Below are 27,524 nucleotides of genomic sequence, written 5' to 3'. Positions count from 1 at the left end.
ACACACGGATAAATCATTCAACATTTATTATTTTGACCTTCCCTGAGTTTTGGTGCGGATGCTCAATAACACCCCCAACATTTTCTTTATGAAAAACTTGTTTACCAAATTTTATAAAATAACAATTTTACCCTTCCCCTTTATAAAATTCAATATAATATATTATTATAATATAAGAGCATTATTGACTTTTCACACTCAAAGCCACTTTCGCTGACTTTAATATTTCAAGTGCTAACAAATTATTGTAACATTATAAGCAAGCTCTTAATCAATGTTGTGGCGATAGACAATGGGATGTTTTGCCTCCCCAACTGCTACAACTCTTGACATCTAATGTGTGCTCTTAGTTGTGTTTTGGATTTTTGTTGTTCTTTGTTCTTTTTAGTAGAATTTTTTTTTTTTTTTTTTGATATTTTTCTGAACTTCTTGACTTTACCCCAATAACAATGTGATTGAAAGAAAAATTATTGATATGCCAAAGCAAGTCAACACAAAAATAATTTGTTAAATTACACTGACCTATTTTGAAAATTAGACAAATTACACACTGGTAGATCATTTAACATTTATTACTTTGACATTCCCTAAGATTTGGTGCGGATACTTAATGACACCCCTAATATTTTCTTTACGGCATAATTGTTTACTAAAATTTAGAAAATGACAATTTTACCCTTCTCTTGTATAAAATTTAATATAATATATTATTATAATATAAGGGTATTACGGACTTTTCACACTTAAAGCCACTTTTCGACTGACTTTAATATTTCAAGTGCTAACAAATTATTGTAACATTAGAAGCAAGCTCTTAATCAATGTTGTGGCGGTAGACATTGGGATGTTTTGCCTCCCCAACTGCAAGACCTCATGACTTTTAATGTGTGCTTTTGGTTGTGTTTGGGATTTTTGTTGTTCTGTTCTTTCTACTGGGAAAAAAAAAATGATATTTTTCTGAACTTCTTGACTTTACTCAATAAGAATCTGATGAAAGAAAAATTCTTGATACACCAAAGCAAGTCAAAATAAAAATAATTTGTTAAATTACATAGACGTCTCTTGAAATTTGGGCAAATTACACATGAGTTAATTATTCAACATTTATTATTTTGACCTCGTCTTAGATTTGATGCGGATACTTAATGATACCCTTAATATTTTCTTTGCAGGCGTGTTTATTAAATTTTATAAAATATCAATTTTACCTTTCCTTATATAAAATTCAATACAATATACTATTATTATAATATAAGTTGACTTTTTATATTCAAAATTACTTTTGAACGGCAAACTTCAATATTTCTTTGGCCGTCGGTCCTATATTCGTTTCCCTAAGAAGAAAGAGACAAGAGATAGTGGAGAAAACACTTGGTGTGGTTCACAAATGTGATAATTAAACAAGGAATGCTGGTGATAATTTACATATACTGCGTACTTACAACAAGAGGATTGTCGGTGTGGTTCACAAATCACAATGTGAAAGACACCTCAGCAGTGACTAACACACAAGTACTGCGACAACTTTTTTATGGTCTTTTTATAGTACTACTACTCCTAAGTCCTAACGCACACATTAAATGTGTGATGCAAATAATTAATATGGACTCTTTCCGAAAAACTGAAGATGCTGGTTGCCTTGCTGAATTATCACGAAATTAAGTTGACAGTCTATGTATAGATATTACAAGCAGTTTATCTTATGCTTTTCATTCTAAATTCGACCTTTTCCAAACAAAAAAAAAAAAAGTTTAAGGTGCACTACAGGTTTTTTAAAGAGTTACTGAAGTTTAAGGTTTTTTTTTTTTTTTTTTTTTCATAAATAAGTGAAATTTTGTTAGGTAGGACTTGTACTCTCGCGAGGTAGGGTTATTCATTACTAACCACTAGAAGGATACAAACGAAGGGAGGGCCCTTTGGGCTTGTGAATCTATGGCTGTGGGGAGGGCGGCTCTAGTTTGAGGCTTTAGATGAATGACTTTTAATATTTAATATATTAATTTTAAATAATAATTAATTATGTTTGTTTAATAATCACTTTTCTTGCTTTTTGAGATGTAAAGTTAGTAATTGATTTTATTTTTTCTTACATAGTAATTATTGTATGCAAGTTTTGTATTATTTTTGTAATACTTGGTATACCAGTCCAATAGATATATACTCAATAATTAATAGAATAGGTGTAAAGAATCTCAAGATAGATGAAAAGAAAAAAAAAAAAAAAAAAAAAAACTATAATGAGGGGAGGCGAGGAGGAAAATAAATGATTAAATAAGGATAGAAATTATGAGTTAATTATTTGGGCCTACTATTAAATATCTGCTATTGGTTTAGGTTTAATAAGGAAATAAAATATCTGCTATTGGTTTAGGTTTAATAAGGAAATAAAAATAAGGAAATAAAATTTTTGGCGCCTCTGACATCGGTTGAGGTGTAATAAGGGAATAAAAGCAAGGAAATAAAATTTTAGAAATGTAATAATATAAGAAAGTAAATAAAATTTTAGGGCCATTCTGTTGGGGTCTTAGGTGACCGCCTAAGACCTGAGGTTTGAACCGCCCCACCGAGTGGATTAGAAGGAGTCTAAGTAATTCTTTGATTAAATTACTCTGAAATTCCTCGAGTTTGGGCAAATTATATACAAATAAGTTGTTTAGTGTTTATTACTTCAATTTTTCCTAAGATTTAGCTTTTAGCTTCTTCTTTTTTTCGACAAATATGTTGACCAAATTTTCTACAATGACAATTTTGCCATTCTCTTATATAAAATACAATATAATATAAAGTATTTATGACTTTCACACTCCTAATATTTTTTTTTCTTATTAAACTTAAAAACTCACACATGTATATTTTTTTATAGAGACTTGAACTCTGGGAACCTACTTTAAAAGGGATAAAGTATCACTTAGACTACAACTCCTCTAATGGTAAGTTAATTAAAGTTTTACCATAATAAAGTGCCTTTTAATTTAACCCCCCTCCCCCAAAAAAAACAAAGAAGATGCCCCTCTAATTACGGTATGTTTTGTCCAATTCTACAGTAACATGTAGCTTTATAGAAAAAAGTGAATTAGTTATTGATAAAGACATTCGTCTTTGTGGTGTTTTAAATAAAAATAAAAATAGAGATATAGGTCGAGCCAGTAAGTTTTATTTTTACAAGAAAGTGATTAAAAAATTTATTAATCAATGTTGACTGCACGTGCATTTGAGTGTTACTTTCATTTTTTAACTTGCATTCTCGTGCTCATTAACACAAGAAAGAGTACTAAAGATTAAAATCAAATGGCATTACTAATTTATTAATGAACTCTACAATCATTATAGTCATATTAATTATTAATTGGCATGCCCGTGACATACTAGCCATCCAATAGAATGCAAAAGAACATTTCAACAAGAATCGACATGGCACTCGAGTTTATTTTCCCGAGAAAAAACAAATAAGAAAACAACTAGCCACCACTCACATTACACACTAATCGAGTCCATCCAATATTTTCCAACTCATGTCAATGACAAAATTCAAACTATGTGCACTACACCATGTGAACCCCCCCTTCTTTCTTTCAATATATATATATAATACATATATAGTAGTTTCCATATACTATATCGTGTATATACTATATATATATAAGACTCACCTCTCAAACTTCTGTTCTTCACCATTCCTCTATAGTTTCAATTTCTTGTACAGAGAGAACTGAGATGGGTTTTGGGTATCAAGCTCTGCTTTTAGAAGTAGTTGTATTGGTGACTCTGTTTGTTCAACAAGCAAGAACAGAGCAACTCTATAATATAAGCAGTTTGAGAAATAGAGAGCTAGTGAGTGGTTGTAATTTGTTTCAAGGCCAATGGGTACTTGATGCTTCATATCCTCTCTATGAATCTTCAAGCTGTCCCTTCATAGATCCTGAATTTGATTGCCAAAAGTTTGGTCGCCCTGACACACAGTACCTCAAGTATGCTTGGAAACCAGACGCTTGTGACTTACCCAGGTACTTATCTCTCTCTCTCTCTCTCTATATATATATATATATACATATATACATTCTCTCTCTCTCTCTCTACATATAATTGCGGGATACTGGGAGGGTCAGGTTTTTTCCGATTTTGAACCAGTGACCTCCGCGTCAGATGTAACAATGGAGCAACCTTCCCAATGTATATATAAAGATAGATATTTGATGAACACACGCAACTATATATATATATATATGTATGTATCTGTATATATTGGTTCTTGTGTTTAGGTACTTATGAATGTTTTGTTGTAGGTTTGATGGAATGGGTTTTTTGAAACGATGGAGGGGGAAGAAAATTATGTTTGTGGGTGACTCACTGAGTTTGAATCAATGGAATTCGCTGGCCTGTATGATTCATCAATCGGTTCCCAATGTCAAGACCACCCTTGTCAGGAACGCTCCACTCTCTCATGTGACCTTTGAGGTCAGTTTAGTACTTTTCCGTATTTTCTATTTTTGTCGCTTTTTATTTATTTATTTATCAACTCTATTTTTGTTGCTTTAGATAGTCCTTTAATTAGTGAAAAAAAAGCGTTCATACAACATGAAACACGATACTGGTTCTGATGTAATAGTAACTTATGGGCTTAGACTCGAAACTATTTTTAAATTCTATATTTAAATGTAACTAAAATTATGTGTTTATATAATATGTATATATATATATATATATATATATATATATCATATTTTTAAGTTTTCCTTTGTAGTTTAAGACACTTCTAAGAAACAATTATAGACAATTGATAATATAAAAACAATTGATAAAGTATGCTTGAGTGCCTTTAAAGTAATTTCCTTTTTTAAAAAAAAAAATTGGTCCTAAGGGTTTATTAATTTGTGTACTAAAGAAACAAAATTATATATAGTAGCTGGAGCCTGGAGTTTAAAGAAAAAAAATTAAATAATTCAGAATTGCTGGATATTCTTTATACTCATTAAGTCTTAAAAAAAATTAAAATATGGGAATATGCTGTGGTCTAAAAATTATAGACAACTAATAATCCAAAAACAATTTTAGACAACTTTTAATACAACTAGTATGCCAAAAATATTATTAATATAAGACACTTGGGGAAAAAAAAATTATATATAACTAATTGTAAATTGTATATTTAGGATTATTTTTGTAGTATAAGATACTTGTAAAAAGCATTATAGACAACAAATATGCCAAAAATACCCATAGAGTATGCTTGATTGCCTTAAAATAAAAATAAAAAATAAAAAATTGGAAAGAGAAAAAGATTGGTCCTACAGAGTATATTTAATTTCTGTGGTAATGAAATAAAATGATAGTAGTAGTTGGACTTGTAATAAAAAAAAAATTAAATAATTGAGAATCTGTTGACTGATGAGAATGATATTCTCATTAGTCTTTGAAGTCTTAAAAAAAATTCAAAATAATTAAAATTTAGGCTAGCTGTCCCTTTGGGATTAACCAACTTTAACCCTAGTTTCTCATCACAAAGTCGGTTATAGACTGCAGTTGTCAAAATTGAAATCCTAGATATCGATTGACAATTTAACAATATTGTTCAAATCACACTAGTCACAACATTTATCAATTTGACAAAAGGACTGAATAAAGTAGGTGGTTGTTTACAATGCTTTTCCAATAATCCATAAAACAAGACAGGTTAACTGCAAAAGAAGTTCAAATCATGACATTTATCGAATTGACAAAGAGGGAATGATTAGAAGGTGGTTGATTACAAACAATGCTTTTCCAATAATCCTTCAAACAAGAGTGATAGGTTAACAACAACAAAAAAAAATGAGATGGAAATGAAAATCTTATCCTTTTTTATTTTTATTTTTGTCAACAATCATTTTTTATTTTTTTATTCAAGGCTAGAATGTTAGGATTAGTGGTTAATTGTTAGAGAGAAGAAAGAGGACACTTTTTTGTCACCAATTATTAAAATAATAAAAAATATCAATTTGTTGGAGATTCATTTCTTAATTATTGCATGATTTATTTCAAGAGATCCTCTCCGGTAGAACAATACCACACGACAATGAGCCACATCACTTAACAAGACGACGTGGTTTAATCATTACAAGTTGTGAAATTTGAAAGAAAATGTGAATGGGGCACAGGAAAGGATTTAAGTTCCACACAGTCATTGTACTAGTGTGTGAAACACATTTGTGTGTGTTTGTTCTTAAATGTACTAAGAAAATCACAAAATTCCCTTCAGTCTTTATTCTGTCAGCTCATCTTTATCTTTTCCTATTGATGATGCGAGTTATAATTAATACTGTATTGGAATAAAGAGATATGTAGGCCTACATATTGGTCACTTTATACACTTCATACTTCAAAGCACATTATTAACTCCCACTAATAAGAATTAAATGTAAAGCCATGAGTCTCCCGTCCCCTGTTCAGCTATTTTAATTAGTTATTTAATGTACTTGTTATTAATAATTTCTAGAATATTATTACAAGCAGCATATTTGTACTAATTATAATTTTTAAGAAATTGAGTAAACTCACTAGTGATTTTATGGTCCTACCGACCAAAGACATGAAACCGATGCTGTTAGTGGAATTTTTCTTCTTTGCAAATGAAAGGTTGAGGATTCAGACCCTCATAAGATGCAATCATGGATGTGTGCTCCTGTTTTTACATGTGCCTTATGGTCGCCAAACCGATGTCAAGAATTGGAACCAAGTTAGCTGATCATAGTCATTATTTAGATACAAACATAAATCTCTTGCAATGTACAACTAATCAAATGATTGAGATAACAAACAATTGTGAATTTGCAGGACTATGGAGTGACAATATCTCTCTATCGCACACCTTACTTGGTAGACATAGTCCGAGAAAATATTGGACGAGTACTGAAATTGGACTCCATTCAAGCTGGCAATTCATGGAAGGGGATGGACATGCTGATATTCAACACTTGGCATTGGTGGACCCATAAAGGGAATTCTCAACCGTATGATTCGTTATCTCACTTTTCCATTTCCACACTGAAAAGTTTATGTTCTTTTCCCCCTTCTTATTCACTATACTTGTTTCGGCATTGCAGATGGGATTATATTCAAGATGGGACCAAAATTTCCAAAGACATGAACCGTATAACCGCATTTTACAAAGGGCTGAACACTTGGGCTAAATGGGTTGATCTCAACGTCGATCCCTCCAAAACCAAAGTATTCTTCCAAGGGATTTCTCCCACCCATTATCAGTAAGTGTTTATCAAATCTTTTAAACTACACTGTTCGATCGGATGTCTTTTTATTTAATCACACAACTGTCCTTTTTTCCATGATAAATTAATCAAACGAGCTAATTTAAATTAAACTAACCATGTTTTATTCACAAATTCATAGTTAAAAGTCTGATTAATGCTGTCAGATATCTTTGTTATATGATGATATTAATGATGACGACACTAGGACAATAATCAAAGCTTATACTTAGAAAAATAATAGCTGACCCTCTGCAATTCATGCATTAGCATCAATTAAACATGTGTTGTATCCATACAAGTGTGTGCATTTTACCTGAATGACAATATTGAATGTAAATGTGACAGGGCCAAGGAATGGAAATCAGGATCAAGGAACTGCAATGGAGAGCAGCAACCACTGACCGGTTCATCTTACCCGGGAGGTGCACCTCCAGCTGTTGCTGTCGTACACCAAGTATTGAGTACCATTAAGAAACCGGTTTTTCTGCTGGACATCACAACACTTTCACAGCTGAGAAAGGATGCTCACCCCTCGACTTATGGTGGTCAGAAGTCGGGCACAGACTGCAGCCATTGGTGCCTTCCTGGATTGCCCGATACCTGGAACCACCTCCTATATGCAGCCCTCAATATGTGAAGTTGTATGTATAATAATGACGAATGAGGGTACCACTACCAACTACCAAGCATTGCCTGTTCTCTACTTCTAATAAAAGGGGGCAAGAATCAATTGTAAAGTTGTCTGATTTTTTAGGAATAAATAATTGGTTTGAACTTTGAAGTGCAATAAGGTTGTAAAAAATAATACTAATACTAAATTCTCTGAATAGGTGGAGCTTTCTTTTAGTTTATTTTACTATGGGGTTCTTGTTTGGAACTATTTATGTAGAATTTTCACACTATATACTTCATCAAAACTCGCAACTCTACCTGTGTGAATGATATATGTTACTAATTACCTCTGTTTTGGTAGTATCTTGTTTTTCTATGTATTCATATAGTTTAAATCTCATTCTTAAATTTTCAGCTACACAATTGCTGGGTGACTAAAACAGGATGCTGTTTGTCTTACTGGCATTGCTGGATTGAAAAAAATATAATCGATAAATGAAGTTGATTGAAGGGGAAATAGTGTTAACGATCTCTGTTTGGCTGTGGGTAGATATGAGGATAAGGAAAGGTGTGATTGGGAATCGCCAAGTTTGTCGTAAATTCAGGGATAATCTTTGGTTGGATGGGAGAAGTAATCAGCAGCTGGGGAATAAGGGACTAACGGGGGATGATAGAGATTTATTTGTCTTACTGGTGTCCTTTTGGTTGCAGAATTCTGATGATTTTGTTGTTTATTGCTGCTAGCTTTCAGAAATGAGCTTTCTTGAGGGGATTCCCTTGCGATATTCTGTTGTATTCTTGTAGTTTTGATAATAAAATTACACTTGCAAATAATATATATGCTTTTCAATACACGCTCACCTTTTGTTTTATATAATAAAGGTAGTATAATTGTAACAAAATGGTTACATCCTAATTTGTTTTGATCCGCAAAGTTGCAATCAATTGGGATGTATATTTTTGAAGGAATGGGACACTTGGAGTACCAAAAAAGAGCTAAAATATCAATGAAATCTCATCTAATTTTGGTTTTTAATGGGTTATATCAGATTAAAATTTAAATGACTCAATCAGCTAAAAATTTCAGGGTGGAGCCAGGATTGTATGATTGGGGGCCCAACTTATAAGTGAACATTATATCTAATATAAGACTACTTCAAGTCAATTTTTTTTTTTTTTTTTTTTTTTTACTATTGATTATATTCATACAAAAATATATCTCTACCCAAAATTTAACCAAATTGTTTTTTAAAAAAAAATTAGTAATTTAAAGAAGCTTCTTATGAAACTTCCCTAACAAAACACAAATAAAATTAAGCGAAAATTTAAAGAACTCTCAATTAAACAAACAAATTTAAAGGCCTTATATGCTAAGGCTCAAGCAAATTTTCAGAAAATATTAGGATTTGAAAAATCTAGTGGCAAGGGAAAAAAATACATAGAATTTGAAGAAATCAAAACATGATTTTAGCTATAAATAAGTCTCAAAAGAAAAGTAAAATGACTTAGAACTGATGAAAATGAAAAACCAACAAAAATTGAAGTCTAACAAAATACATTTTTAAGATATCTCAACAGATTCAAACAATATAGTTGAAATTGCTTAACTCGCCTTATTTAGTGTAAAAGCCAAAGCAAAATGAGAGAACAAAAGTAAGTGGGAAACTTGCTTTAGAAAAATACAAAAACAAACAAGAAAAAGTGGAGCACACAAAAAATGAAAGAAGCCTCAATTGAATTTTTTTTTTTTTTTTTTTTTTTTTTTTTTTTTTTTTGAGAAAGGAAGAGAGGGCCTCAAAAGGAGAGAGAAAGCATTGGAGTAGATAGACATATATGGAGTACATTATATATATAAAACTATATGTATATACATATTTTTTTGTTAAAGGCCCATTAAAGAAAAATTTCGGCCTCCGCCAAGGTTTGGTCTTGCAGGCCTTTAGCAGAAAGAACAATCTTTATATACTCCTGAGCGGTTACATGGGGCATTCCCAATTGAAATGAACATAAAATCCATTTGAAATGGCATGTCATGAGTTATATTTTCAGTTTTCAATGGATGTGCATGAGCAAGAAAGAGTGTTATTATTAGTACGACGCAGTCTTTCGTCAATTAAATTATATAGCTTATAAATAAATCTGAATGCATAGAGGCCGTGGCCATCGTATTCACAGACGACACCCTGAGGTGTTTGTTTGTTCCATCTTTACAACAAAAAAACCGGTACCATATTTGAAGCTGAGATTGCTACAGATGAACTAGCAAGCCGTGGACCGGCATACAATTTTCTGTTGGTTCTGGTTTTGGCATTGTATATGGCATGATCTGGCTTTGTCCCTCAGCTCTTGGAATGCCCTCATTGTTTCCACATCGAAACCTCCAGCAAACTGGCAATAATTGTATGCATATATATCATCATCAGTAAGATGAATAATTCTGAAACAACAGCACAATTATTGAATGTATAATTGAAACAACAGCACAATATATATATATGTATATATATATATATATTTTTCACCTGATGTACTCTGAACGCAAACCGTACCCCTTGAACTATTAGCTCTTCTTCTTCGGGACCACCATCAATTGTTTCAAGCTCTGCAGACACTCTTTTCATGTACTTCAAGGCTAATTTAACAGATGCCAGCTTGATCTGCAATTAAGCACACCATCAAGTCATCTGTTTGGTGTTGTGTTTTAATTCCCAATTAAAAAGGTAAGGTACACAGCTTGAAGAATATAAATACCATAATGAGGAGCTCAATAATATGGGGGTCCAAATCATTCATTTTCTTGGTTGAAAGTGCAAAAATAAAACATTATACTTTAATTATATAATTATTCACTAATATGCATATTTCAGAAAATCCATTCAAGCAAAACTAAGGCGCAAACAATATCCAATTAAAAAAAGGAAAAATATCTTCCTTTTTTCGTCTGCTGTCTCCCTCTTTCTCTTGATTATCTTTTAAACCAAGTGACATTAAAGAACATTGAGGTGCTCATATATTATTAAAAAAATTTAGTAAAATCTTAATGTTACAATAATAGAAGCTTGGGAATGCATAAAAAGGTCAACATGGAGAATCTGATTCTCTTTTTACTCAAAACTAAAATTTAAAAAACTGATAAAGACAAAGCGAATACATTTCCAGAGATCTGAGACTCTCTCACATGTGTTCATGGATGCGCAGAAACACAAAATGAGGCAAAAAAATTTCTATTGAAAACATATTAATATTTAGCAGACTGTGCCAATACAATTTTCATTGTCTCCCCCAAGATACACAAGATTGACTTTTCAAAACTAAAAGGAATCCCTTGAATTCACAACTTCAATTACAAAATGGCGTTTTACAGGATGAATGTATTTATAATTAATTAATTATTCCTTATAAGAAATATTGAGTGACAAATTTATAATCAATCCATATTTTTATAGACGTCATATGAACCAAAGATACAAAATTTAGACAGTTATTATTTACCTGACTAACGAATCCAGTGTCAAGCATCCAGTCCGTTGGAATTTGAAATACTTTATATCTCTTAGTAGCTGATTCTCTCATTCGAGAGAGATTGTAAACTCCATGCTCTATTCTGTATTATTAATTACAGAAATTGAAAAATTAGTTAATATGCACAAAAATGAGCAAACTAATGAAACTTTGAAAATTATAGTGTTAAGCAAATTCTTATACTTCTCAAACAAAGCCTGCATTTTCTTGAGAGCAGAGCCACAAGGTTGGCGAGCATTGTCACGAAAGGGTGAAGCCTCCGATTCAAGTTTCTTCAGATCACAATACCCGAATGCTGCTTCCCGCAATGCATCGGCCTTCTTTTCCGGCCATTCGAAGTGTTTCAGCACTGCTCTTTCATCAACCTGAAGAAAACAATTGAAGCAATGCCATTAAATTATGAAAAAATTATTAGGTATATATATATATATATATATATATATATATTTGTATGAGGTGGGAACCTTCGCAACTATCCTTTAAACTTGTAGCTACAAAATAAATCCCCGATACCAAATATTAGGTGAAATTTATAAGCAATGAATGAGCGCTTTCAAAGTAAATGTACCAGGTAAGAGAGCTCATCATCAAGCCATTTAACAAAAGGTACAACATCTTCAATGTCTGTGAATGCAGCATTCTCAACTTCTTTGATCAAAAACCTAATGAAATCACCTTGTGTTTCTACGTCTGTCTTGATCTGTAATTAACATGAGGACAATGAATAATTAAAAACAAAATTTAATAAGTGATCAGACAATAGTATTATTTGGATTGTTTAGTGACAATCATGACCTAATTACTATCTAAAAAATAGTACATTTTTGAATGAGCTGACCTCAAGCCAAGAATTCAATTAGCTCTTGAAATATCAAATTTGCCCCTACGTTGTCATCAAAATTACAGCCTTTTGAATTACCAATTTAGGATTTCGAATCTAAACAGTGCCTTAAAATACAAGGAAGTAACGTATAATCCAAGAAGTGTAAAGAAGAGTGGTCCTTATCACTGACAGACTGATATAAAGTCAGTGGCACTATCGTAAATACAGAAAAAAACTGACTCAGATGAAAGTTTGAAACTTACTGCGAGCAAATGAGCTGACCGGTTTTCAATTTCGCCGATCATGTCACGGGCGTTGGCCGTCGTCGCCTGAGAGTCGGATGTGCCGCCGGCGGAGTCCCGACGAGAATCCCTCCTCATCAGTGAGTGGTAGAACTCCACCACCTCCGGCACTCGCCTAACCTTTGTTGGCACAGACTTCATTCCCTTCGCCGGTAGTGGCGGAGGAGGAGGTGGGGCAGCCATTGGCGGCCGCGGAGGGGGAGGTGGAGGCACCGATTTCACTGGTGGCGGAGGTGGAACCGGTGACGATTCATTCAATGCTCTCTCCGCTGATATGCTTAAAGTACCGTGTGAGGAAGATGAAGATGAGGACAATGAAGACGAAGAAGAAGATGGTCTTGGAGGTGGTTTCGGAACCCTAGGCACTCGAGACCTCACTGAAATAGAAGATTCAGAGATCTCTGCAATTTCTTCTGAGTCACAACGAGAATGTCTTGGCCTCTCTGTTTCCACAACCACATTCTTGCTGCTACTCTCAGGACTCGCACCAATGTCGGTAAATTTCGCCCCTTTTCTAACGTTCTTCATCAGATTTGACTTCACAGACCCATCAATCAAACCTTGAAAGAACCTCTGTGAAGATGACAACTCATCACTATCCGTAATTTCATTGTTCCAGTGTCCTCTCGATTCTACTCTGTTTTGCTCTGTTAATGCTTTCTTCAAATCTGCAATCTCTGCTTCCATTACCTTCAATTTCTTCTCATTCAAATCCTTCAATTCCGATATTTTGGAGTGCAAAAACTCCAATTCTTGTCTCAATCGGTCGTTCTCTGCTTCCAAGCAATCGATTTTCTTCTCAGAGCGATCAATCTCTGCGTCTTTCAACGAGATCTCGTGTTCGAGACGCGGCAAAATGGCTACGGACTCCTTTAGAAGCTTTTGTTCTAGGAGTTGTGTTTTCAGGCGAGACTCTCTTTCGCGGAGCTCCTCCACGAGACGGAGGAGCTCCGTCACGTCCGGCGGCCGAGGCTGGACCTGAGCGGAGGAGCGTGGGAAGTAATTGGTGAATGAGCGAGAGAACATAGCCCCCTTCTGGTTTACCTTGGCACCCGAGCTGGGCGATGGACATGTTAGCTTCGGAGAGGCGTCTGGTTTGTGATTGGAAGGTGATTTTTGGAGACCCATTGCCTGTTTTACTTTCCCAGCAACCATTGTTGCCCAAAATCCAAGCTAATCTCTCTTTTTCTCTCTACTCCCTCTATATATCTACAACTCTTTCAAGTTTGCAATATTTTACAGTCCTCTCGTTTGCAATCTAGAGAGAGAAAGCGAAGAGTGATCAATTCCAAAGACGTCGTTGTCGGACTTGCTGTGAGAGTAAGGTCTGGGGGAGCAACTTGGAGTTTGTGAGAGACAGAATAGTTTGAGAGAGTGAGAGAGAGAGGGTGTTAGAGTAGGAAGGAGTGTGGTAAAGGGTGGGCACAAATGACGAGGAACGGTCTTCTTTCTTTGGATCCAGTTTTGAAATATAGATTTTACTTACCTGAGAGTTTAATACTCCTACTATATTTAACATTCAACGCATATGATATCGATATATAGAGAGAGAGAGAGAGAGTCGGGAAAATATTTATTAATAGTAAGAAAATTTGGAAAAGTAAAAAGGCGAATATAACGGTCGGCTCCATTAACTTCTGAACTAGATTCTGTTCAGTCTTGCCAAAAGTCTTTACCGAGTCAAATTGACTTGGGGGTGAGATGGGGCAGGCATTACCCATGAACCATGATCCGATTAAAATGGATCCATTTGTTTTTAAAAGTAGAAAGAAGAAGAATGCTGGTGTATATAATATATGAAAAGCCTCTTGCTTATAAGAAGAAAGGGAAAACTTTTCATTAAAAAAAGAGTGATATATCAAATTTAAAATTATTATCAAATAATCAAAATAAACCAAATATTTACTCGCGGGTACTATGACTTAATCTATAATTGCCAGAGTCTCATAGAGAGGCAAATGATAAATGATATACTTTGATCGATCATTGAAGAAATAGACTTTTCCCTTCCTAAGAAGAGAGATTATTAGATATTTTTGTACATGTGGTATAGTCCAATAAAACTCTTCAGTTAAGAAATGTAAACTCAGTAAAAGTTTAATAAGATAATATAAAAAAGAAAAAGGATAGAAGTGTCCATTTTTATACATATCATACATGTCAATCATCGAAATAAACACTCTAAAAAGGAGACACAATATAACTCTTTTAATTTGTATAAAAAAAAAATAATAATCAATCACTAGTTGATTGAACTGAACCATCAAATGAATATGGTCTAATACTAATTAATAATTTCTCAATTAACACCGTAAAAATTGTTAGGGATATTATAAAATTCTACTAAGGGCATTGTGTGTACTATCATGAATCTTGATACATGATCATAGATGATAAATCACAATTGGACAAAATCTCATCAGCAATAAACTGAATTCTATAATTTTAATACGTAAAACCATTTCAATTTGATAATTTTTCGTTCCTTCTGGTAGCCCATCACAAGCATTGGGCAAAAAGAAAATGAAAAGAAGAAGAAGATAAAAAATAATAAATAAATAAAAGGAGAAGAAGAAGAAGACCACACAGTACGTAGCTAGCTTGAGTAGGTCATTGGAGTGCCAACCCTATTATGTAGCAGAAACTGATATGTATGATATGCTCATAATGAGCTCTTTCCAACTACTGCTTATAGTTATAGGTGGCAGTTGAAAGAACATGCTCTTCACTAATGGAGTTGGGATTGTGTGGGGAAATTTCATGCCAGCTGATACATCACTTTCCATGCTGAGCATGCATGCCCAATGATATGTCCATTACACATTTATCCCCCTGTTTTTCATTGTTTTGTTTTACATATCACCCTTTGTCTTTTGATAAAAATAAAAATAGTAACAGTGAAAAATGGTTTATGTATTCCTTCTGAAAACCCTTCTGGATTTCTCCCCTTCCATATTTATTTATTTATTTTTTTTTTTTTTTTTTTTTTTTTGCGAAGAAAACAAATTTCAAAATAGTAAAAATAATACTGTATTACAACTTTTGTCACAAGTTTTTCTACAGTAACTTTTTATGTTGTTGAGGAGAAATTATTATATGAACCAAGTCCACCATCTCATTTGGCTGAGTTGGTGGACTACACCCCTTAATTCTAGACACCTGTAATAAAAAAATTATTTTTACATTCAATTTGCCATATCAGCTTTGCAACATCTCTTTCACACAACTTTAGTCTCTCTCCTATTTCTCTCTCTAAGACGATGGCATCTTCAGAGATAGTGCTTCACAATGAGCGCAGATGGGGTGAAGAAATGGCGCCAACGAAGAAGAAACGAAAGCCAAACATCCCGAGAGCCATCATCTCCGGTGACCCAAGGCAAGTCGACGGCAACAACGAAGAAATGCATGCAGTTTCAGATAATCGTCGGGAGTGACACGCGCCCACGTGCTCCTGTAAGTAGATCTCACTCGAGCCCACGCACTTCTTCTTTAGCATTGTCCGGCGGTGGCTATCCTTGGTAAACTCGTTCTTTTTCAGCATCATCGTTCTTGTTATATTTCTCTCTTTAATTTTTTGTTATCATTCTCTCTCTAAATTGCTTATTGGATCTCGGAGAGTATGTCTGGAATTCATCGGGAAAGGACATGAAAACAGCTTGCCGCCGGTGATGAAGAGTCCCATTTGGGGATGTTGTGATCCTCAAGCTCTTCCCACAATGAAATCCCAGATTGCCCTTTTAATTTTAAATTTTTTTTGTTTATATATTCCTCTCTAAAAAATTTTAATCTGGGTTTGATTACTATGAGTGAGAGTGAGTATGCTTTTCTTAAATTTTCACAATCATCAGTGAGAGTGATGGCGGTGTTTTGGACTTCACTTAATTGTTGAAGCTATCTCCTCCTTACATGATTTTAATTTCGTTTTGTAAATTGACAACCCATGTTATATTTTATATGTATATGTATATGTGTGTGTGTGTGTGTCTATATATATATATATATATATATATATATATATATATATTGTTGCGAAACGTGCAAGTTTTAAAAAAATTTTGAGGGATTTTCATACATAAATCTTGATTCATCACATAGATAAATTTTATACAAAAATAAAATGTGATGTATCATTCAATTTAAGGATTGAATACTTACATCAAAGGTTTGAGTAAATCTTTAAATCTTTCCTCTAAAGTGAATGTTTTCACTTATTTTAAATCCCTTTGTTAGATACCTTCTCTTTAGATCTACATCTTTTCGATAACGGTTTTACCTTTAGGAATCACACATAAGCCTCCATGAATGACCTTAGAAAAATAGGCTTGTGGGAGTCTCCATTAGATAAGAACACTAATCCTAAAAATCTAGAGAGAAAAAAAAAATTTCTTGTCCTCTCAAAGTCTCTCCTAAAATATATATGGACCCATATATAGGCAAAATAAAGATAAGGAAAGTAAATAATAAATCATTCTCAATCTCAAATTCACATATCTCAAATCTAATAGGATTCCAATATCAAGTTGGGTTATGAGTGAGAATCCTTTGGGCTTATTATTTTATTGGCTACAATGAATTAATAAGTGGCCAGATCCATGAACCCAATTAAATTAATTCATTAATTAATTTCTACTCTACTAAAAGAAATTAATTAAACTCCAATTAAATAATAAATAACCTCTAAGTCAATGTTGAACTTTGACCCCTCTATGCATAATTAGTTATCGGATAAATAAAGTCAACAATCCGACTACTTAATTAATATATTTATTTTGGTACCTTTAATTATTTTCGGCTCGATCACAATAAAACATTTGTTTGACAAAAATAATAATTTAAATAAATAAATATATAATAAATCATTTTGTCTAAAAACATACGAAGGCCTTCGAATTTACTTTGTGATCAACCATAATCAATACAAAATAAATACAAGTAGTAACGATGCAAATATTGAAAATATAACCCTTTAACTATTAATTACATAATTACCCAAAGTGCCGGTTTATAAATTACGAAGATTCCGCCAAACAAATCAAAGTAATTACTAATTAATAAAAAATTCTATACTTTTCTCATACTTAAGAGTCAAATGTCATGACAGTGATAGGAAGCAATTGCATACGATGGCTCTTACAATATATCTCAACTTAACGCAGATCCAGTTCAAGTCTTAATTAATAATGAATCTATCCATAATTACCGACTATGAACTATTTATGATTACTATTTATATTCATGTATTGATCGACATCACATATATAAATAAATATCTCTTGTAATCAAGTGGACACTATCAATTTCATAATGAATCGAAACATAATACTTTGAATTCACCAATTATATAAATTATAAATATTTCAGATATGTCAGGAACATATGTCACTATAATCCAAATAGGAATTTGCTATGCCAGGGCATATAAATCACAACAGCTCCCATTTGCCCTCATCGCCAATTCTAATTGCATCTAACTCCAATGTTATCCAGGTGACAATCAAAACTATTGATCGATGACACCTTTGTTAATGAATCAACAAAGTTGTGTTCCTATGCAATGTTTTAGCCACGAGTATATTTTCTTGCCGGACAATATCATGTAGGACATGATACTTCCTCTCAGTGTACCTTATTCCTCTATAAAACCTTGGACCATTGGTTTGGACTACTTCTGCACTATTGTCGCAATATAACTCGATAAGTAGGCTAGTATGCTCCACGACCTCTAAATCAGTGAGATCAAACCAAAAGGCTTCATTTGCTACCTTTAAGGTTGCAATGTACTCCACCTTCTAGTTTGAGCCAATAGTTAAAATATGTTTAACAATCTACCAACTGATTTCCCTTCCATTGAATAAACATACACCAAGTCATGAACCTTATAATATCTACATCTGATTAAAAATCACAACTAGCATACCCGACTTGGACCACATCATCACATCCATAAATGAGTATGAGATCGTTGGTTTTCGTAAGATACTTTATGATATTTTTCACAACAGACTAGTTATCAAGTTCGGAATTGGACTGATATTTACTGACTATCCCTACAATGTAACGGATGTCTTGTTTGGTATAGACCATTGCCTATATGAGAATGCCACATGCCGAAGTATATTATTACAGTCTCATTTGCTCAATCTCCTCTGCTAGTCTTGGAAAACTACTTACTAGAGAGCAATCCATATCAATAAAACAATAACTCATTCTTTGAGTTTTGCATACCAAACTTGGTCAAAACTTTATCAATGTAGGATTATTAAGATAAGCCTGTTTTTCTTTTTTTAACTTGATCTTGCAAAAACTTGATCCTAGGAATATAGCTTACATCTTGAAAATTCTTCATTCCAAAGTAATTGAACAACTACCTCTATACTAATGACTAAACTTCCACGTCATTCTAAATGAGTAGGATGTCATCAATATATAAAATTAGAAAAATAATGACATTAACCTGTATACACATGGTTCATTCACTAAGAAATCTTTTGGTATCCTTTTGTAGATTAACTTGCCTTCTATAGGTATCACCCTACTAGAAAGTTCTACAAGATCCTAGATTTTAATAGAATATATTGATTCCAACTCTGATTTCATAGCAACTTGCCAAAATGATCTTTATCCATATCAGTTCACGCTTCCGTGTAGCTTACTGGGTCCAACTTATGTTTAACAGGGATGTCCATAAAGGTTTCACCTAAAAATATGATTCTGTCGGATTAGATGATAATCCTTCCACTACATTAATGTACCAATACAGGAATCTGTGTACCAAATGATGCCAATGCATCAATAGGGAATTCATTTATAATTCTTAATTTCTATCATAAGTGTGTTCATTTATAGTACATCTGGTACTCATACCATATTCTCCAATATTATGCTACTAGGTATATGATTCATAATATGATCATCCTATAGATAAACAGTGAGTATTAACAATCAATTTTTATCATTGAGATCATAAAATAATCCATCCTAGTGCCTTTAGAGTAGCCATTTAAATCAAGAATGTCTATGATTTGTTTCCAACTTACTTGTCTATATCAAGCGCACATGTGCAAGACTACCACATATGTATATGTGATTCAAACTAAGATTTAGTAAAAAAACCACAGCTCAAAAGGTATCCTTGAGACAGACTCAGATGGAATGTAGTTCATAATGTGCATTGATATCGTCAAGGCTAAACTCTAAAATGAAAGAGATAATGTAGCATTACTGATCATAGATCTAACCATGTTAAACAGAATTATGTTATTCTTATTTGACACCTCAATTCATTGAGCGTCAATTGCAGAAAACTGGTACACAACACCCTCTTTGACCATATAGTCTTTGCATTATCCCAAGAAATACTCATATCCACGATCAGATCGAAGTATTTTGATAAGTTTACCTAATTTGTGCTCCACATAAGTCTTGGCACTCTCGGAATATACCAAAAGTTTAAGACTTGTGTCGCATCAGGTCAATATATCCAAAACTGAGTAGTTTTGCTTGGATGTTCATAAGACCACACATGTCAGTGTGTGTGATAGCCCTCAGATCCGAGACAAAGGGTTGATCAGGCCCAGGCCCAAACCCGAGGGAATATCCAACAATTAATATTTTAAAACGAACACAGATGACAAAATAAAATAAGAATAAATATTAAAAGCTGAAAAGAATACTACTATAAAAACCTCAACTGATAAAACTTAATAAAATCCAATTTCCAAACCCTCCATGATTACAACTCGGGAATCCATCTAGTGGACCCTTAAATATAATCCCAACTGAACTGAAAACTGAAAGTAAATAAAACTAAAACATCGAGAGAAGTCCTACGTAATCTGACGAATGGAAAACTGTCCTCGAATAGCATGATCAAGCTCTAAGGTTGGAAACCGTCTTGTACTTGAAAAGAATAAAGGAGTGGGTCAGGCCCACGAACAAATTCTAATCTAACTGCAATCCATACAGTGACCCGATACGCAGATACACCCTAGATACCTCACAATATCTATTTAGTCCATACGTATATATATATCCACACTAAGGGACATTCACTGGACTATAATAGGGGTCTCAACCTAAATAGAAGGCAACATGCGAATACGCACCCAAAAGTGGGCATGAGTACCTAGACCTAACAGGGTACACCTCAACCTACTATATCCAGCTACACATCCATTGCATATACGCACCCTAACCAACGAGTCTGAGACTCAAGCTCATCTCGTGGTACCATAACCATATATTTAAAGTCCGTCCAAATCCAGAGTATGTCATTCAATTATACATTGAGGTGACATACAAAACACAATCCAGTTAGTCATTTAACTTATTTAACTGATATGAATTAACTACAACCAACTAATCCAGGAAGTCACTCAATTTAGACGGTTGATCTGACTTAAACACAATTTAGGATTGAATAGTTTACAATCCATTCCGTTAATCCGTTAGGTTAGGTTTTAGCGTTTTGAAGCTAAACTGTCCCTAGTATGCTACCGTCCTATACCTGTGCATACCATCCTCCATATCCATGTAAATTACAATATATAATTCATAATTTAGTAATTTACAGTCCAAACCATTATCCAAGTAGTTGCAGAAAATGTTTCATTATTCTAGCAATTGCAATCTAACAGTAATCCAAGTAATTGCAGAAAAAGGTTTGATATTTCAACAATTAGCATTCCAAAGCATGTATAGAGCAAAACAAATACATAGATGACCCTATCATGTACTAAAAATAAGTTTTATAAACATCCTAAATCCCATTAAATTGCTAGAATTCAGTTATGCAATTAATCCGTCTTTCATCTGCTAACAGTATAAAAAATTTACTAATTTAATACTGTTTGTCCCACTGACTCAGAGGCCAACCTTGATCAATCCAAGGTCTTAATAACACCCAAAATAAACCATTTAATCCCTCCATGAAGTCCAAAAAATTTCAGAACAGTTCCCATGCTCTAACAGTAACCATAACTCGTAAAAAAAAAAAATCAGAATGATCACTATTGAAGAGAGCCTGCTCCAAAACTTTGGGAGCAGGCTCTAATAAGCCTGGAGCCGGCTACAAGGACATTGGAGTTGGCTCCACATGTGTGGGAGCCGGCTCTCTATGGAGTCGGCTCTCACCTCCTCTGAGAGCCTCCTGCTCCGATGCACTCCGTTTCAACCCGTCTGCTCCATCTCCAGCCATTCCAACCCCTCTGTTCCCATTCAATACTGAACTTAGGAGTCTTATCTAATCCCAGTAGCATCCCCATGGTTGGTTTACAATGGTTAAAAGTAGTTACAGTAATTATAACAATATTAGTTTAGCATGCTTAAAGAATAATACTAGAACTCAAACAAGCACAACTGAAACAGAGTGGATTGCAACACATACAAATCATCAATATAACATATATCATACATTTAAATCTCAATTAATGATTAATTAAACCCTAGAGACTATCTAGGTGCACAAAACACAAGCCAAAGGGAAGGAGGAAGAAAAGAACTTGCCTGTGATTTTAGTTATGAAATCTCGGCGTCGTGTCCACCTTTCCAGTAACACAGCAATACTGTCTAGCCTCCTATTACTTCTGCTCCTCCTTTCTCCTAGGTCCGACCTTGAAACCTCAGTCAAATCCCACACTGAACGTACTCTGTTCTCTCAAAACCTCACTTTGTATCTCTCTGTTTTTACAGAACTCAGTTTACGTCTTTAAGCTAAGTGTTATGATTGTAAACCCTAAACTTATTATCATGGTGTATTTATAAGCTTTAATCCCTAAAACCCTAATCCTTGTAAGATTAGAGACAGAGCCTAACTCGGCTCATAAACCATCTTATATTATAAACAATGTCGACTACCTATACAAAGTTTAAACCTAATGTAAAACTATATGTGAGCAACAACAATTACAGTCACGTTTAAGTTTAAGACAGAAAAATAATTAAATTTCATTAAATACATTCAATTAAATAATTAACTAAATTCAATTAAATAATTAACTATACTGAAGACACAATGAACCACTTAAACAAACAATTCCAATTAAATAAATAAATAACAATAAAACACTTAACAAATGATTAAAGAAAACAATTTAAGTAAATAATCACAAAAAATGCAACTAAATAATAAATTAAATTTCAGAAATATCCTTTTAAAATTAGGGGTATTACAGTGTGTACCTATTCCAATTGTTTTTTTATGTAAATGTCATTTGGCTAATTAAAGCCTTTAGAGTAACCTATCATTTAATAAAAGATTCATAAGTTGGTTTAGGCTCCCCTGCCTCACTAGATAATAAACCTTCTTTGACCAATCTTTGAATCTCATTTTGACTGATTATAACCCAATAGTAGATATTAAAAATACAATGAGTCAAGAATAACAAATTTTCTCTTAACATTCAATCTAGAAGATGCAACATTAGGTTCTACATCATGGAAATATTATGAGCTAGTGGTTATAGTATATTAACTATCTTCATTGCACTAGAAGAAATCGCATATTTATTCAATTTTATAAAAATAGTTTTACCAAAAGTAACAGCATAGTTTTTATAACCCAAAAGTGAAACAAGAATGAGATTGCGTCTAACATCTGTGCATAAAGATAGTTCTCTAATACTAATATTCTTATACTCTCTAATTTCAGATGTAATACTCCCATTGACTTAGTTACAACCTTGGCATCAGGTCAAAAGATAAATATATATCTATATCATTGAGGCTTCTGGATTCCTGAAATCCTTGCAACGAATTGTAAACATGTTTAGTGGCTCCAGAATCTATCCATTAGGAATTAACAGATACAACCACATAACATGGCTCAATAATTAAATATAAATTTTCCTATGCCACGTCGTTGCTTAGACAGTTCATCCTTTAGTGTCTTAGTTAGCCGCAAAAGAAACAGTTTTCTTCGCCTTCAACTTACACTGTCTTACTTCCTTTAACCTTTTGGATACCCATGTTTTGTTCTAGCCTAATCCTATTATCATCCTTCTTCTTTTCCTTTGCCCTTCCATTTGGCCTAAAAGAAGATGGTATCGACTAAGTTAGATTGATAGTAATACCTTTACTTTTTATTATCCCTTCATTTGTTACTAACTCTATAAGAATATTAGCGAGTATGAACTCAAAACTGGTTCCTTATTTAGTTCACTCTAAAAGAGTCAAACGAGTTTGGTAACAAGATAATAATCATGTCAACTTAAAATTTATCACCCAAGTCAGCCCTATTGACCTCCAGTTTTTTTTTTAAATAATAAACAATCATTTTCAAAATACGATCTCTTACTGGAGTTCCTTAGGTTATCTCGATGGTATTCAAGTCTAACATGGTACTTAGGAATATGCTCTATCTAATCTCATTAAAACACCTAATTGAGATTTAACATGATGCTTGAAGAAAATAAAATAATGCAAATGTTAACTATGCAGCGTATTCGAGATAAATTCTATAATAATGCACCAAGTCATATCATTTGTCTTATTTTACTTATTAAAAACATTAATGTCAAATTGGGTATCTTAAAGTAAAATGATTAGGTATAGGAGTAGTAAATACATTTTGTACACTTACGTTGTGAATAAAATATCTAAGTCCATTTTTCAGTCCGTATAAATAAGGTCCAGGTGTATTGAATATGTAAGCAAACAGATTAAATGGATTAGACATAAAATCTAAATATAAATGCATTCATACAATAAATAAGGTGAATTATTAATACTATCACATATATTTTTAATTTAAATGAGTTTGTCAACCACATAGTATAATAAATCTCAATTGAATAAGAGTTTATTATCACTATTGGTGAACAATCTCTTTTAATTAATGTGAGTCTGTCAACTTCGTAGCATAATAAATCACGCAATCAATACGTCAATAATTTATCCTGATGGAGGAGTTCATTATTACTATTGTTGAGTTTTATTTGCAATTAGGTGAGCACTTCTATTAAAATATATGTGGGTCCCTTAACCATTGCGCATGAAAAATTGGATAACCAATACGCCAATAATTTATTCAGTTGGCGAAGTTTATTATTACTATTGGCAAGCAAATCTCACCATTTTCCATATCTCTTAAGATAATGCCTTGTCTATATATATGAAATGATTCCCAATTCTGTTTAACTTTTCTAAAATCAACTAGTGCAGACCACTCCTTTGGGGAGCTAACACTATTGATTTTAGATTGAGTGTATAACGTTATTAATGCTCCAATGAAAAATGAAACATTAAATATCTTGTCATTATAATCTAAACTCTTTAAATCATTTGTAGGGCCTTATTTTTAAAGATCTAATTACAATGAACATTTAATATTTATATTTTCATGAGACAACCATTCTTATAATTTTTAAATTCTTCAAATCATCCATGTGGCCTTATTTTTGAAAAACTAGTTACAATGGTTATAATAACGAAGGCCATAGAATAATATATAAAAATCCATACTCCCATTCAATTTTTAATCATTTATAATTATGGTTTTCAATTCATGATATAATGCATGCAAAAATGCCTTGATTTTAATCCAATTAAATTTAGAATATATCTAGACTTTTAAATGATTAACTAATATCTAATTTAAGGCACATTTTAAAAATAATTTTCAAAAATAATTTTTCGTTTCCCAATAAGTGCCCTCTAATTAATTAGTAATCAAATTCAATTATTTTTCATAATTTAATTAATATAAATCAAGTCATTTAGATAAATATCATGGATCCAATGCATGAATAATAATTAATTAACAATTATCTATTCCATGCATTTAATACATCACATAAATAAATAAATGACAGACAGAAAACAAATAAATGAAATGGCCAATGAATTTAGCTTTTAACATTAAAAACTAAATAATTACTAAGTGGTATAATTATTGTACCCCATTAAACTCCCACTATCTTTAAATAATGGAGAATAATGTTAAATTTCACTTTAGGGCAATAATTCACTCTTTAATGAGCGAAAATAGCACAAAATAATCATAAAAACAAGTCTGGAGGTCCACTGTTAAGTCTATGCACCAGGAGCCAATAAATTAGTCCCAACAGCCTCCATGCGCGCCCACGCGCCCACCATGCGCGCTCACGCGCCTATATAATCCTACACGCACCTGCATGTGCTAGGAGAAAGTGGCACGCGCTGCTACACGCCATGTGGCGCTGGACTTGGCTAGCGTGTGGTCCTCACGCGCCAGATGATTGGGTGGCTAGGGCCCACCGCGAACTCTGCCGCACCTGGTCTCCTTTGCCACATGATGATGATCCAAGGGTTACCGGTGCACCGCACCGCATTGGATCAGTCTTTCCTATTTCGGCACTGCTTTCGCCGCCGGCGACGCTCCGGTCACCTGGAAATCACCGAAAACTCCAGAAAATAATTTAAAAAATTTCAGAAATTATATTTTGGCCCAAAAAATTCAAGAAAAATTCTAAAAAATTCTGAAAAATTCCTGAAACCAAATTAAACCCTCTTGAACCTTCTTGAAGCTTCATAGCATCTTTTGATGAATATTACATGGCTTTAAATAAATTTTACAATTGAAATACAATTAAAAAAATTAAATTATATCATTGAACTTTCAAATGGCTAAATCAAAGCCTTAATTACATTCATCCAAAGATAAAATTATATTTAATTAACCTATAAACTTCATCCATGACCCAAACATACATTAACATCATATAATCACAAATATACATACATCATGATCATATATTAATATATACATATGCATATATAAATTTGGATCTATGAATGATGATTTTGATAAAAACATGATCTCTAGTAATGAATCAAACCATGCTCTAATACCACTATTGCGAAAGGTGCAAGTTTTAAAAAAATTTTGAGGGATTTTCATACATAGGTCTTAATTCATCACATAGAAACAAATTTTATGCAAAAATAAAATACGATGTATCATTCAATTTAGGGATTGAATACTTACATCAAAGGTTTGAGTAAACCTTTAAATCTTTTCTCTAAAGTGAATGTTCTCACTTATTGTAAATCCCTTTGCTAGATATTTTCTCCTTGGATCTACATCTTCTCGGTAATGGTTTTGCCTTTAGGAATCACTCATAAGCCTGCATGAATGACCTTGAAAAAATAGGCTTGTAGGAGCCTCCATTAAATGAGAACACTAACCCTAAAAATCTAGAGAGAGAAAAAAATTTCTTATCCTCTCAAAGTCTCTCCTAAAATATACATGTACCCATGTATATATAGGCAAAATAAAGATAAGGAAAGTAAACAATAAATCATTCTCAATCTCTAATTCATATAGCTCAAATCTAATAGGATTCCAATATTAAGTTGGGTTATGAGTGAGAATTATTTGGGCTTATTATTTTATTGGCTACAATGAATTAATAATTGGCCCGGTCCATGGACCCAATTAAATTAATTCATTAATTAATTTCTACTCCACTAAAAGAAATTAATTGAACTCCAATTAAATAATAAATAACTTCTAAGTCAATGTTGCACTTTGACCTTTCTATGCATAATTAGTTATCGGATAAATAAAGCCATCAATCCGACTACTTAATTAATATATTTATTTTGGTATATTTGATTATTTCCGGCTCGATCACAATAAAACATTTGTTTGATAAAAATAATAATTTAAATAAATAAATATATAATAAATCATTTTGTCTAAAAACACACAAAGGCCTTCGAATTTACTTTGTGATCAACCATAATCAATACAAAATAAATACAAGTAGCAATGATGAAAATATTGAAAATATAACCCTCTAACTATTAATTACATAATTACCCAAAGTGTCGGTCTATGAATTCCAAAGATTCTGTCAAATAAATCAAAGTAATTACTAATTAATAAAAGAGTCTATACTTCTTTCATACTTAAAAGTCAAATGTCATGACAGTGATAGGGAGCAATTGCATACGACGCCTCTCGCAATATATCTCAACCTAACGCAGATCCAGTTCAAGTCTTAATTAATAATGAGTCCATTCATAATTTCTGACTATGAA

At 32.9% G+C, this 27,524-nt stretch overlaps 2 protein-coding genes across 2 annotated transcripts; one reads left to right on the top strand and one right to left on the bottom strand.

Annotated features, from left to right (window-relative positions):
- Nucleotides 1-3,591: 3,591 nt before the first annotated feature.
- LOC132309763 (protein trichome birefringence-like 38) lies at nt 3,592-8,100 on the top strand. The gene is made up of 5 exons (XM_059808047.1): nt 3,592-4,004; nt 4,284-4,455; nt 6,811-6,986; nt 7,080-7,238; nt 7,590-8,100. The coding sequence occupies exons 1-5, from the start codon at nt 3,715-3,717 to the stop codon at nt 7,879-7,881; spliced, it is 1,089 nt and encodes a 362-aa protein (XP_059664030.1). The 5' UTR covers nt 3,592-3,714; the 3' UTR covers nt 7,882-8,100.
- A 1,860-nt stretch (nt 8,101-9,960) lies between these two features.
- LOC132309753 (protein CHUP1, chloroplastic-like) lies at nt 9,961-13,957 on the bottom strand. Its single transcript, XM_059808041.1, has 6 exons — nt 12,465-13,957; nt 11,947-12,078; nt 11,562-11,743; nt 11,349-11,460; nt 10,379-10,513; nt 9,961-10,244 (listed from the first exon to the last, which is right to left on the bottom strand). Exons 1-6 carry the CDS (start codon nt 13,656-13,658, stop codon nt 10,116-10,118), a joined length of 1,884 nt encoding a protein of 627 aa, XP_059664024.1. The 5' UTR covers nt 13,659-13,957; the 3' UTR covers nt 9,961-10,115.
- Nucleotides 13,958-27,524: the final 13,567 nt, after the last annotated feature.

The sequence above is a fragment of the Cornus florida genome, unplaced genomic scaffold, assembly GCF_030987335.1.
Source record: "Cornus florida cultivar Cherokee Brave unplaced genomic scaffold, ASM3098733v1 CherokeeBrave_3.0.0_Hap2_Chr01, whole genome shotgun sequence".
Classification (NCBI taxonomy): Eukaryota; Viridiplantae; Streptophyta; class Magnoliopsida; order Cornales; family Cornaceae; genus Cornus; species Cornus florida.
The sequence above is the reverse complement of the archived record's forward strand: the minus strand, read 5'-3'. Positions and strand labels throughout refer to the sequence as shown.

Excerpts from the sequence above, each read along its gene's own strand:
- LOC132309753 (XM_059808041.1), bottom strand. The coding sequence starts at position 13,658 with ATGGTTGCTGGGAAAGTAAAACAGGCAATGGGTCTCCAAAAATCACCT. Across the intron at positions 10,514-11,348 it reads ACACTGGATTCGTTAGTCAG|ATCAAGCTGGCATCTGTTAA; the intron begins GTAAATAATAAC and ends GCTTAATTGCAG. Across the intron at positions 10,245-10,378 it reads TTGCGTTCAGAGTACATCAG|TTTGCTGGAGGTTTCGATGT; the intron begins GTGAAAAATATA and ends AATTATTGCCAG.
- LOC132309763 (XM_059808047.1), top strand. The coding sequence starts at position 3,715 with ATGGGTTTTGGGTATCAAGCTCTGCTTTTAGAAGTAGTTGTATTGGTG. Across the intron at positions 6,987-7,079 it reads CATAAAGGGAATTCTCAACC|ATGGGATTATATTCAAGATG; the intron begins GTATGATTCGTT and ends TCGGCATTGCAG. Across the intron at positions 7,239-7,589 it reads ATTTCTCCCACCCATTATCA|GGCCAAGGAATGGAAATCAG; the intron begins GTAAGTGTTTAT and ends TAAATGTGACAG.